This window comes from Schistocerca americana, chromosome 8 (genome assembly GCF_021461395.2).
Source record: "Schistocerca americana isolate TAMUIC-IGC-003095 chromosome 8, iqSchAmer2.1, whole genome shotgun sequence".
NCBI lineage: Eukaryota > Metazoa > Arthropoda > Insecta > Orthoptera > Acrididae > Schistocerca > Schistocerca americana.
In genome coordinates this window covers 187,084,942-187,099,385 of record NC_060126.1, presented here as the reverse complement: position 1 = coordinate 187,099,385, position 14,444 = coordinate 187,084,942, and the positions used below count along the sequence as shown (strand labels likewise).

The 14,444-nt window shown below is 44.7% G+C and overlaps 1 protein-coding gene across 3 annotated transcripts in view; it reads left to right on the top strand.

The window, feature by feature from the left end:
* The window catches only part of LOC124545362 (mucin-19-like), a 545,233-nt gene that overhangs the window by 338,735 nt on the left and 192,054 nt on the right, over positions 1-14,444 (top strand). For 2 of the 3 annotated variants that reach the window (XM_047124267.1, XM_047124268.1), the window contains exon 2: positions 11,884-11,946. The exons of the other annotated variant lie outside the window; for it this stretch is intronic. In XM_047124267.1, the coding sequence (XP_046980223.1) occupies positions 11,884-11,946 (63 nt within the window). The remainder of the gene's footprint in view (positions 1-11,883; positions 11,947-14,444) is intronic. 3 annotated transcript variants of the gene reach the window in all.

Sequence of the window (14,444 nt, the reverse complement as noted above, 5' to 3'; positions counted from 1 at the left end):
CCACTGCTCAATAGATACAAACCTTTCTGTTAAACAGGATATCACAGTGCCTGTGTGTTAAGAAGAGCGATGCACTGTTCCTTCGGACATGCGCATTGTTTTTCATAACAGTACTTTTTAATAAAGTCTCCTCCTCTGTACGGGAATTACATACTCCGTACGAATACAGGTTGTGACGCATGAACGTCGACATACGGAAGTTTGGGTCTGGCCATGATGTGTGTACGGAAGGCCAAAGCGGTTGCGACCGCTCGCGTGAAACGGGAAATCCTGGTTTGAGTTACGGTCTAGCGCAAATTTTCATAGTGGTCATTCTCGTATAATATTTGTAACTGCGAACACGTTTCAACGCCGGCCGCGGTGGCCGTGCGGTTCTAGGCGCTCCAGTCCGGAGCCGCGCTGCTGCTACGGTCGCAGGTTCGAATCCTGCCTCGGGCATGGGTGTGTGTGATGTCCTTAGGTTAGTTAGATTTAAGTAGTTCTAAGTTCTAGGGGACTAATGACCACAGCAGTTGAGTCCCATAGTGCTCAGAGCCACGTTTCAACTTCGTGTTGGACTGAGAAGTGTTCTTACGGCATTGCGGTTAACTTCAGGCCACACTATTCTGTCAACAAACATCCCTTCCCAGGGATGCATGTTGCAGTGCATTCTAGTTTGTTTTATGACTGTGTCAAACAGCAACTGTAATAATATAAAAAAACGTAGCGAAGAAGCATTCCGGATTTGTATTTTGAAATTTGTTTTTTGGTGTGTGGTCGTCAATAAATAAAAGTTGCTAAATCGCATCACTCTTCTTTTAAAATGCCATGTGCGTCATCATTGCTTCGTTTTGCAACTGAATTTTCCATTTAGGTCTACACCTGAAATGATGGTGGTTACCCTTTACAAGTTCACTTTATTGCTTTACTCTGAAATGTCTGACCCAAAATGACCAAATCTTTTAGCCACAATAATAATCCTACTCAAACGAGTGCCGTCTCTAGGTCACTTTGTCTGGTGATAAATATGAACGTCTTTGAGAGGGGCGGCCGGCTGTCTTTTCCTGGGATACAAGAGTGTATTTCGCCAGCAGGGGAGGCGGCTGCGCGGCGTGCAGCGTCGGTCGTCGCGCGGCTTCCACGGTGCAGCTCAGAGACGGCTGCATCGGCGGCCGGAGCCCGAAGCCTGCGTGGCCGTGGGCGGGCAGGACTGGACCAGGCAGCTAACGGCAATGACTCTGGTCGTGAGAGTAAGCGATGACCAACTGTAGCCGTAAAGTGCCCTCCAGTATTACTCCTTCCAGAAATTAAAAAAAATCACCATTCGCATGTTTCAGCGGATTACCTCCGAATTTTCACACCGATAAAATTATCTGTTAGCAACCATTCTCGCTCTGAAATAATGGACTTATTTCTCACGCTAATACAACCATAGTAGCAGAATTAATTTAGCCCCACGTTGCGCCATTTATGCAATTAGTTAAGCTACACGTATGGAAGCTAATTATTGCTAATTACATTTATTGGACATAATTTTGTAGCTAGTGATACAAAGTGGCATTTAAATAAAATCCATTACAGTTGTTTTATTTCCCTTGAATATTCCGCTTTCGGGGTATGGCAAGTTGATTTTGGTTACTGATTACAAAACGCAGTTAAGATACATCACCCATCGTAGTTGGTGTTTATACACTACTGGCCATTAAACCTGCTACACCAAAAAACAATGCGGATGATAAATTGGTATTCATTGGACAAATATATTATACTAGAACTGGCATGTGATTACATTTTCACGCAATTTGGGTGCATAGATCCTGAGAAATCAGTACCCAGAACAACCACCTCTGGCCGTAATAACGGCCTTGACACGACTGGGAATTGAGTCACTGAGCTTGGACGGCGTGTACAGGTACAGCTGCCCATGCAGCTTCAACACGATACCACAGTTCATCTCATCAAGAGTAGCGACTGGCATATTGTGACAAGCCATGTGCTGGCCAGGGCAGCAGTCGAACATTTTCTGTATCCAGAAAGGCCTGTACAGGACCTGCAGCATGCGGTCGTGTATTATCGTACTGAAATGCAGAGTTTTGCAGGGATCGAATGAAGGGTAGAGCCACGGGTAGTAACACACATGTAACGTCCACTGTTCAGAGTGCCGTCAGTGCGAACAAGAGGTGACCGAGGCGTGTAACCAATGGCACCCCATACCACCACGCCGGGTGATACGCCAGTATGGCGATGACGAATACACGCCTTCAGTGTGCGTTCACCGCGATGTCACCAAACACGGATGCGACCATCATGATGCTTTAAACAGAAACTGGATTCATCCGAAAAAATGACGTTTTGCCATTGGTGCACCCAGGTTCGTCGTTGAGTACACCATCGCAAGCACTCCTGTATGTGATGCAGCGTCAAGGGTAGCCGCAGCCATGGTCTCCGAGCTGATAGGCCATGCTGCTGCAAACGTCGTCGAACTGTTCGTGCAGATGGTTGTTGTCTTGCAAACGTCCCCATCTGTTGGCTCAGGGATCGAGACGTGGGTGCACGATCCGTTACAGCCATGCGGATAAGATACCTGTCATTTCGATGCTAGTGATACGAGGCCATTGGGATCCAGCACGGCGTTCCATATTACCCTCCTGAACCCACCGATTCCGTATTCTGCTAACAGTCATTGGATCTCGACCAACGCGAGCAGCAATGTCGCGATACAATAAACCGCATCGCGATAGGCTACAATCCGACCTTTATCAAAGTCGGAAACTCGATGGTACGCATTTCTCCTCCTTACACGACGCATCACAACGACGTTTCACCAGGCAACGCCGGACAAGTGCTGTTAGTGTATGAGAAATCGGTTGGAAACTTTCCTCGTGTCAGCATGTTGTAGGTGTTGCCACTGGCGCCAACCTTGTGTGAATGCTCTGAAAAGCTAATCATTTGCATCACAGCATCTTCTTCCTGTCGGTGAAATTTCTCGTCTGTAGCGCGTCTCTTCGTGGTGTAACAATTTTAATGGCCAGTTGTGTATATGCTTTTCCTGGGAGAGAAAGAGAACAGTGGCCATTACTTCAGTGTTTCATTGCCAGTCAACGCGTACGGTGTGCTCGCAATGAATGCTCTGAGCATGCTCGTGTTAACTGATTGTCCGGGCGGCAGGCATTGTGCGCTTAAATGCTGCGCCTGGTGTAGGGGTGGCTGTGGCCTATATGGATAGGACCTCCAGCGCTAGCGCCAATGGCTCTGAGTAACAGCCATCGGTTACCTGACATCCTGGTTCATCGCATACATGACGTCCTAGCAGATGTCGAAGGGCCTGTTTCTCATGAAGCCTAACATTGATATATGCCACCCGGGGGGATATATGTTGTTTTGTGTGTGTGTGTGTGTGTGTGTGTGTGTGTGTGTGTGTGTGTGTGTGTGTGTGTCCATACATTGATGTGACAAGTCATGGGCCTTCGTGTAGCATGTTTCATGGACTCAACAAGTGTTAGAAGTCCCCTGGAGAAATATTGAGCAATACTGCCACTATAGCCATCCGTAAAAGTTCTGGTGCAGTATTTTGTGCACGAGTTGAGGTTTCGAAATTTTGCCCATAAATGTTTATTCATGTCGGGCGATCTTGACGGTCAGATCAAATGGCTCTGAGCAGTATGGGACTTAACATCTGAGGTCATCAGTCCCCCTAGAACTTAGAACTACTTAAACCTAACTAACCTAAGGACATCACACACATCCATGCCCGAGGCAGGATTCGAACCTGCGACCGTAGAGGTGGCGCGGTTCCAGACTAAAGCGCTTAGAACCGCTCGGCAACATCGGCCGGTTCGATCAAATCATTTGCTCGAGTTGCCCATAATGTTGTTCAAACGAACTTCGAACAACTGCCGCCAGGTGACATGATTCATTGTTATCCATAAACATTTCTTCGTTGTTTGGGAACACGACGTCCATGAACGGCCGCAGATGGTCTAAAAATAGTCAGACATAACGATTGCCAGTCAATGATCGGTTTAGCTGGACCAGAGGTTCCAGTCCATTCCATGTAAACACTGCCCACACCATTATGCAGCTTGTACAGTGCTTTATTGACAACTTGGGTCCATGGCTTAGCGAGCAGTTGTTTCCCAGTGACTTGTTTGGGAACATGAATTTCCCGAACGGCTGCAAATCTACTTGAGGTGGCAGAACTAATCATTTCTAGTCAGTGATAGGTTCATTTGGACCAGATGACCCCCTCCATTCCGTGTAAACGTACCCCACACCATTATGGCATCACAACAAGCTTGCTCATCGCCTTGTTGGCAAGTTGAATCCATGGCTTAGTGAGGTCTGTGTCACACTCGAACCCTACCATCAGCCCTTACCAACGGAAGTCGGGTCTCATCTGACCAGGTCATGGTTTTCCAGTCGTCTAGAGTGCAACCGATATGGTCACGAGTCCAGGAGAGGCACTGCGGGCGATTTCGTGCTGATAGCAAATGTATACGCGTCTGGTGCCGCAAACTATTAACGCCAAATTTCGCCGAACTGCCCTAACGGATACGTTAGTGTTACGTCCCACATTGATATCTGCGGTTATGTCACTCAGTGTTGCTTGTCTGTTAGCACTGACAACTACGCAAACACCACTGCTTTCGGTCGTTAAATGAAGCCCGTCGACCGATTCGTTGCCCGTGGTGTGAAGAAAAGCCTGAAATTAGGTATTCTCAGCACTCTCTTGACACTGTGGATCTCGGAAAATTGAATTCTCTAACAATTTTGCGAATTGAATGTCACATGCGTCTAGCACCAACTACAATTCCGCGTTCAGTCTCTGAATCCCTGTTGTGCGGCCATAATCACGTAGGAAACCTTTCACTGAATCACCTGAGTACAAACGACAGCTCCGGCAATGCACTGCCCATTTATACCTTGTCTACGCGGTGCTCCCGCCATCTGTTTACAGTGTGTTCGGGGAGGAAAGGTCAATATTTTGCACAGTGATAGTATAAGTAGAACAAAAAACGTTGTATGAACAGAGGTCCCCAAATGCTTCGTTAGGGAGGTATGGGTATTGAAAGGAACTTCAATTCTGCAAAATTTATGTGCACAACGTGAATGTGTACGCAGTACAACTGGACCGTAACATGATTTTCTTGAAAACAGTGTTACAGAGAAGTACAGTTACGTTAAACATTGTTACATAATGTTTATTTACTTTGCATTTAGTACATTATACATGTAACAAGCATGTTGTAATGCGTACAGTTGAAAAAGACTTACTAAGTCTCTTACAAACGGCTTTAACACTTATCGTGCAGATGTTGTATAGTTCACAGAACAGGTTCGAATATCCCACCATGAACGTCAATGCACTTTCGCGCTCAAGCGATAACATGTTGTGTTGCTTGTTCAATTGCCTGTGGTTGGTTCCTAATCAATTTAGCAGCGTCCGTGGTGCGTCGAAGCAGTTCATCTCGTGTATTTACCGTCACTTTGTGCGCCTCTGATTTCATCCAACCCCATAAACAGAACTCTAAACGTGTAAGGTCAGGTGATCTTGGAGGCCAGTTAATAGCACCGCCACAGCCAGTCCTGCGATTAGGGTAGGTGCGGTTGAGATGGTTCCTTACATGCAAGGTAACATGTGAAGGGGGCACATTCATGTTGAAAGTACATTCCAGTTCGCTTGCCTTCCAATAGTTCCGCAAATTAATTTTCCAAAAAATGCAGGTACCTCTCTCCCGTCAATCGCTGATTGATAATAAATGAACCTATCAAAAGGTTACCGATCATACCACACGTACTTGGAAACTGCTATCCACTGAAGCGTGTGTATTTCTCCGTGACCATCGATGATTATTGCGTGTGGTGTTTATTCCATGCCGTGAAAACTGGTCTTCGTCAGTGAATAGTATGAATGGAAGCAAATGACCATTTTCAATTACCCAGTGACAGAATTGAAGTCGTTGGGCATTGTCGCCAACGTGTAGATTTTCTACACGCTGTACAGGATATGGATACAGGTTTTCCGCATGTAATTTTTCCCATACACGTGTCTGTATGACATACATACCCAGGGACATTCTTCGTATGCTCGTACTGGGACTTCGCTCAACACTTGCGGTAATTTCTTTCTTTTCTTGCAAAGTTTGTTGACGTGCACGCTCGGACGAAAAGTGCCTACTTGGAAGAGAGCCTGTTGCACGCACAGTGATAAACACTTTGGTAAACACCCTGCGATCAGGTAATCGTAGAGTCGGAAAGCGCCTGTGGTATTCTTCTCTTGCAGCGGTAGGACTACCGTCGGAGAAGCCATAAACATGCACCATATCTGCGTATTCCTCATTACTGCAGACGTGTGGCATTGTTAGCAGCGCTTGTACGAACACGGTTAACACCATACACTACACAGCTTACGGACCCGTTTCCTGTACACTACACAATGCGGTTTACACGGCACAACTGCGCAAACAACGGGTGATTGTACTACGTACGTCACATGACCATTATACGTAGTAGGTTGCAAAACATAAACATGGCATGTACCCGTGCATTGTTTGCTAGAAAATCACGTTACGGTCCAGTTGTATTGCGTATACGTTCACGTTGTGCACATCAGTTTTGCAGAATTAAAGTTCCTTCCAATACCCATATCTATCTACCGAAATATTTGCGGACCTATGTTCATATACGAGGGCGGTTCAGAAAGTAACCTCCGATTGGTCACAGTGCGGGTTGTGGGGGGAGTAGCGACGCCATCTGTGCGTTCACGCACTCAACAGGTCAGTCGGCATCAAGCCGTGGTCGAGTGAACGTCGTACCTGCGTTAGTTTAGTTTTTGTGGGAGTTTGAAATGTGTGCTGCAATAGAAAACCCCGCCAAATGTGAAGTGCGTGCTGTCATAAGGTTTTTTACAGCCAAAGGATATTCTGCAGCAGCTATTCATCATGAGCTTTGTGCCGTGTACGGACCAAGAGTTATGAGTGAAGGAGTTGTCCGTGAATGGGTACGTTTATTTAAAAGTGGACGAGAAAACGTTCATGATGAAGAGAGGAGTGGTAGACCATCATTGGTGACTGACGAACTCGTTCAGACAGTTGATGCAAAAGTTCGTGAAAATCGACGTTTCTCAATGTCGGAGTTGTCTACTGGTTTTCCACAGATTTCTAAGACTCTCTTGTACGAGATAGTGACAGCAAGATTGGGTTACCGTAAGTTCTGTGCACGATGGGTGCCCAAAATTCTTACCGACCACCACAAAACTCAAAGAATGGCCTCTGCATTAGACTTTCTGTCACGTTATGAGGACGAAGGAGAACCATTGTTAAACAGAATCGTGACCGGTGACGAAACCTGGATTAAGTACGTGAACCCTGAGACAAAAGAACCATCAAAGATGTGGGCACATTCAAATTCGCCTACCAAACCAAGTAAAGCCTCGCAAGATTTTTCTGCCAGAAAACTGATGGCAACGGTGTTTTGGGATGCCAAAGGGGTGTTGTTGGTTGAATTCATGGAACGTGGTACGACCATTAATCAAGACGTGTACTGTGAAACAATAAAAAAGTTACGACGGGCTATACAGAACAAACGCTGTGGTATGCTGACTTCCGGTATCGTTTTTTTGCACGATAACGCCCGTCCTCACTCTGCTCGCAGAACAACGGCCCTTCTTGAGTCCTTCAAGTGGGACATTATCAACCATCCACCTTACAGCCCAGACCTGGCGCCAAGTGATTATCACCTCTTCATGCATTTAAAGAAATGGCTCGGGTCACAGCGGTTTGATGACGACGAAGAGCTCAAAGATGCGGTCACAGGCTGGCTCCAGGCACAAGCGGGTGATTTTTATGCAGAAGGAATTTCAAAGCTTGTGAAGAGATACGATAAGTGCCTCAATCGCTATGGAGACTATGTAGAAAAATAGTGCCAAGATGTAGTTGTAAGATGTATATATTAAAATATTTTTATTTAACTTGGTGTATTTTTTAAATCAACCGAAGGTTACTTTCTGAACGGCCCTCGTACATTTTCTTGTTCAGACTTACTTATACTATAACTGTTTTAAATATTGACCCTTCCTCCCCAAACACCCTGTATATGCATATCGCTATCCCTAGACCTTTGTCACCTGTGTATATCTGATTGGCCAGGTAGGATTCATCATCTCGCCAATGGAATTATTTACTAGCAGAAGAACAAGCATACCAAAGAAAGTTCATGGGCAAAGTATTGTTGTATTGCTAGCTACGTTTCTGTATTAGGCCGAAAATACTGCACAACTGTGCAGTGCCGACGGTATGCGCCGGGAGGTTAGTTCACGTTCACTTGCGGTACTAGCTGTTGACAATAGTACTGTCTTCAAGTTATTGCCTTTAAATTTGAATTCAGTATTTCTTAGTTCTGTCTTGGGTTTCTTTCTCCAACAGTGTTATTAGTATGTTAACAGCTGTATGGATAGGTTTACTGAGGAAGAATTGGCCGATATGCAGTTAGTGCAAGCGTTCATTGAATGCTATGGAAGAGCGGCCCCACGACGCTATTCTTTGTTCTTGCAGCGACGCAAATCAAACCACAGCGCAGTGTTTCGTATGAGGGTTGTTGCATTGTTCTGTGTACATTTTGATTGTGACATATTGTAGGCCTAATCAACTGTTGTGATGATACTTTTAAGGAACGAGATTTACAGCGGTAACAAACCAAATAAATCATAATTATATTATTACTCTATAACGGACCACCGGACAACTTGGGTCACTTGTGCTAAAATCCTCAGAACGCACCACTCAACGGTTTTTGAAGATTTGTCGATGAATTTCTGATCCGTACTATATAGTTTCTGTGTACTCTCGAGCTTCCAGTTTGTCAGTAACCCTTGAGAAACTCGTTTTAATGCTGTCATCGAATAAGTCTAAGTCAGGTTTGTCTTCCTGTCTTTTGTTACACAAAAATACAAGCTGGGTCTGGCCTGTAGGTGTGGACACTGCAGTAGTGTGTGGGGACCATGCTGTGGTGACACATAGTGTCCCTGACTGTGATTCCAAGTGCTATCTTGCCCCCAGGCAGTTTGAGGTTCTCCACGGACTAGCGTTAACGCCTTATGACGCTCTTGTTGGCTCTCTAGTTCTTTCATTGTGAAATACTGTCATTGACATACCGACTACCCAACCTCAAACCATTAAAATGACTCTGGGACGGCATTGTCTGGGAAAGATGTTCGTTCCTGTCTTTTCAGGCCTCCATGTTTTAAAGCACACCATTACAGAAATGAAAATTGGTATGGAATGAAAAATCGTGTTGATGTTATGGTATGCTTTCGGGTATTTAACCGAAGTTTCCTATTCTGTGTTGTACGCCAGACCCGCCTGGCATTGCAGCACAGCTCGCAGCATCTGAAGACGACAGTTGGGCCTGTTGCCGAAATACTGTGCGTAAAATGAAACCAACAACTCGAAAGAACGCCATTGATCAGTCACGCATAGAAAACCTGAGAATATTGTAGTTACTGGAAGTCAGTGATCATAAATCAGTAATAAAAATTGCGAAATAATGCAAATCATAAATTAAGGTGAGACTCACAGAACCGTTACACTTCGCATAAAACTAAATTCCCAGTAAGTATATCCCGTCGGTGTATACGGATTGCGATAGCACAAACAACTTTTAGACCAAACCATCGTGTGGATCAAAAACGCCAAGATGTCTGTTACGGCCAGCTGTCTTGGCTCTTACCCCACAGTGATATACGAGGTCTTAGTGTTGTCATTCCACTTCCATTTGCATTACCTTGGAAGTTTCTTCGTCAACTGTTTTTATTATAATCAACAAACGGGGCACCAACGCTTGTTAAACATTCTTTCAACTGCTTAATGTAATCATACCTAGAGTACCCGTTGATATGAGATCACTTCGTCTATTTCATAAGCCTTACGTGGAGGGGGAGGAGGAGATTAGTGTTTAACGTCCCGTCGACAACGAGGTCATTAGAGACGGAGCGCAAGCTCGGGTGAGCGAAGGATGGGGAAGGAAATCGGCCGTGCCCTGTCAAAGGAACCATCCCGGCATTGGCCTGAAGCGATTTAGGGAAATCACGGAAAACCTAAATCAGGATGGCCGGAGACGGAATTGAACCGTCGTCCTCCCGAATGCGAGTCCAGTGTGCTAACCACTGCGCCACCTCGCTCGGTGCATAAGCCTTACGTGAATCACTTGTAATGTGAATATGTATAAGGGACATTCAGAAAGAAACGAGCCGGAGGCATAATTACAGAAATCAGTACATGTATTTTAGAAGTATTGACCCTGGCTGTTAAGACACTAGTCTCATAAAATTCCCTGGGCTACGATGTTGAGTTACGTACGGCTGGACGTCGTCGTTCGACTTGAATCGTTGCCTCTCAGAGCCTTCTTAAGAGGACAAAAAATGGCCCCCTTCTGATTCAGTTCCTGCAGCACGGGACAACAGTGAATGCCCAGCGTTACTCGCAAACCTTGACCACCCTTCTCCAAGCGATCAAATCAAAACGACCAGGCAATCTCCCCCGTCTGCTCCACGACAATGCAAAACCTCATTTGGCCAACACAGTCGCTGCACTCCTGCAAAAATTCAAATGGGAGGTTCTCTGCCACCTTCCATACAGTCCTGACTTCTCTCCATGTGATTACGCTATTTTTGGCCGCCTCAAAAAGGTTCTGAGGGGCAAACGATTCACCTCAGACGACGACGTCCAACTGTACTTGCGGAACTAGTTAACATCGCAGCCCCGGGAATTTTATGAGACAGCCATTCACCGCCTTGCGTCACAGTGGGGCAAGGGTCTCAACAGACCAGGGTCAGTACTTTTAACGTACAGGTACTGGTTTCTGTAATTATGCCTCCGGCTCGTGTCTTTTTAAACGCCCCTTACATTTCAGAGACAATACCTTAAGAAAAAACATGAATTACTCTCCCAATATGAGCTAATTTTTGCAGTACTCCAACTACTTTTTATTTATCCGGTTGTAAGTGGTCTTCACGGCTGCTATAGTCTATTCAGTTCTTAATATGGTCTTCTATTAAATAAATACTAAAAGATACTCGGATTTATTTCCCAATTGCAACGACGATACCATAAGGATAGTGCGATTTTACATCGTAATGCTCAGCTGAGGAGAACGAATGGACTTACTCAAGTGAAGAGTTGACTTCTTATTATTACTACTACATGAGCGATCATGACCAAGAAAAAATTTCTCATTATTTTAAGGAGACATACAGGACATTAACGTAGGCAACTCTGTCCTCAACCCGAAGGTTGCTTTGAACATCACAGTGCTTCTACTAACCGCGATCCTACAGGACGTTGTATCCCCTTACCTTCCTCCTGACTTACCCAGCCAGTTACAGGGAACCTGCAGTTTAAGGCGACTCTGAAACGTGGTGTCACTGGGTCTTTTCCACGCTGAAGAATCATTGAAAGAGACGGAGAAGTGAAAGACACAGTTGCAGGTCCGACTGAAAATTGAGCCCCAGAAATTTGGGTTTACTCACACACACACACACCTCTCTCTTTTCGAAGGAGAGCATCTATGCGAAGCTTCACCAGCCCTTGATATCTCTATTGCTTGTGAGAAAATATTTATCTCGATTAAATTATGTTTGATGTAGGTCTCTGTCTCTTCTGCTGTCAAATGTTTGTTTCCGAAAAAGTGTGAAACTGATACGAATTCACAAATTTCCTCGCAATTTTTACCTGTTCTCTTTAACATGTGAGCCTTGACTATGCTCACTTTCAGCTGTTATGGACTACCATTAGTAAAACCGATGTTAATTGTGAGGTTACATTACCTGTTTGAACCACGTATTTCAGTATCTGTATTATGTATTCGTACAGCGCTGTTACTAACGTATGTTTTCCCTTCTGTCTGTAGGTATGTTGCCAACAGCGGAGTCTCGACGTAGTCGGAAGGCGAGTCAGTTTTCCCTCTGCACGAGTAAGTTGCACTTAAATATTTAATATAACTATTACAAACTTACTTAGTTAGATAACTTTAAAGTAAATGCATCTTAGAATCTGTAAGCGGGGAATGCTACTAAAAATACCGTCACTTTATAGGTAACAGCGCCAATAATTGTAGTATACATTCAGTACGTACCTGCCATTAGATATAAGTGGTTTCGTTCGTTCTCTGGTACATTGTTGACGGAGATATAATTCCTGTTTCGGCACTGGTGTTTAGGAATTGATTAGAACGTACAGTCTTTATGATTCTGTATTCTAAAACAAATAATGATTCCAAATGTTTAGTCAAACAATTTTATCGAGGACTGCTACATACTGCATTCAATCATAACACATTTATTTAGTAGTGTGTTGCATTCCATTCCATTCCATTTCACTTCGACGGTGGTAGCCATGCGCCGTGGCATAGGCTCCCCGAAACGTCGAAAGTGGAGGGGAGAGATCCAGTTATTCGAATAACTGTATCAGTTTTACGAGTGCATCAGCATTTAGATGCCATGCTGATTTCCATGCAGTGTTAACGTCTGTACTTTACTTCCACCTACTCATGAAAGCAGTGAGATACCATTGTCATTTCAAATTCATTAGCATCTACACACCTGTAGGTCACCCGTAATTGAGGTAGCTTACAAAACCCTTGTACGACCTATACTTGAATATGTCTGATCAGTATGATATCCACCTAAAATTGATAGAGGAAACAGAGATGATCCAGAGAAGCGCGTTTAGTTACAGGTTGATTTAGTGAGAGCGGAAGCGTCACGGAAATGCTCGGCCAGGTCCTGTGGCAGACACTGCAATAGACACGCTATGGATTCCGTGTTGTTTACTGTTAAAATTCTGAGAGCGTACGTTCCTAGAAAAGTCAATCGTTATATTGCTTCGTCCTACGTATATCTCGCGAAAAGACCATGAAGATAAGATTAGAGAGTTTTGAGAACACACAGAGGCTTACTACCAATCGCTCTTCCCGCAAACAATTTGCGAATGGAGCGGAAAAGTGGTTAAGTTACAGTGATACACAAGGTACTGTCCTCCACAATCCTTGCGGAATATATCTATAAATGAACCTTCAGTTAAATTTCGTACCAAGTGGTGTATGTTCTGATTGTGAATGTGGGGCACGTGCTTGACTAATTGGCAAGATTCCGTGATGATAGTCAGTGGTTATTTATAAAGCTAAGCTGTTTCCTATCATGTGTAATATAATCTTTTAAAACGGCGAACTAGTGCTTAGGAACAAAGATTTCGCGCTAAAAGACTGTCCTTGATGCTTAGCTTCAGCCTGATTATTTCACATTTGGAATACGTAATAACCTCACTAAATACTACAGAGCTCTTTACGGCAATGAATACGTTGCCACTACCAATGATCCTAGCCTATCCTTGGCGGTAAATATCCTAATCTGAATTCAATATTCCACTGTTGTTGGCTTCTGGATTCAACCGAATATGTGGACAATATTACCTTCAATAAGCGATAACAATTTTGGGACCTTATCATGGATTCATGGATGCCCCTGCAGTTCACTTATATTAACCCTTTTTTTCTGATCTGCGAGGACGAATGTTCTGTGAGAATAATGTGGTTGAATCTGTCTTCTATTTCGACTGGCAATTTATCACTGATACCAAGATAGTCTCTCTCTCTCTCTCTCTCTCTCTGTCTCTCTCTCTCTCTCTCTCTGTCTCTCTCTCTCTCTCTCTCTCTCTCTCTCTCTCTCTCCCCCTCTCCCCTCTCTCCCGCCCCCCCCCCCCCCCTCTCCCAACCCAAAACAAAAAACAAAAACGCGTACTCCGTTATCCTAGTAACCGCCTCCTGTGTGTAGTACACATATTGAGTGGAAAGGGCTACTGTTACCAACCCGATAGCGAAGGTAGAGGAATTCGCATCGGATTATCGCCGCAGAGTTTGAGCCTCTGGTGTAGACCTTCCGCTCTTCTCCCAACTAGAGGACCGCTGTCGACTCCGGAATACGATGCTAGCTGCCCTCACCAGATCAGCCAACCGCCGGAAATAACCGAGGCAATAACCGTTTATTGGTTGATAAAGTCAATTGCACTCTGACCACACACGTGCCAACACGCTTTTCTGAACAGATTGGCCGGGTTGACTGACGTTGGTCATCGACCTGATCGTCAGATGTCAGTTCCCGTGTGATTGTAGCCAAACCCCTCCGTCCGCTGCTTTCATTCTTTCTTTCTTCCTGAAACACATGTAGCTATTCATGGTACGGTTAAAACTGAAATAATAATGGAACACCACGTGTGAACCTATGCGATTCATATTTGTTTCCCTTACTTCAGAAAGGATGCAAAACAATAATTAGTCACCTTGAAGGTGTTGCTACTTGCATCGCAAGTCGACGTTTCACAGTATCTGGCTGTAAATACAAAAGCGAGCCAGTCTGTTTCTAACTATTAGGCGCCTCCGTAGTGTGTGTATTGCTTTGATGACCACTGACACAA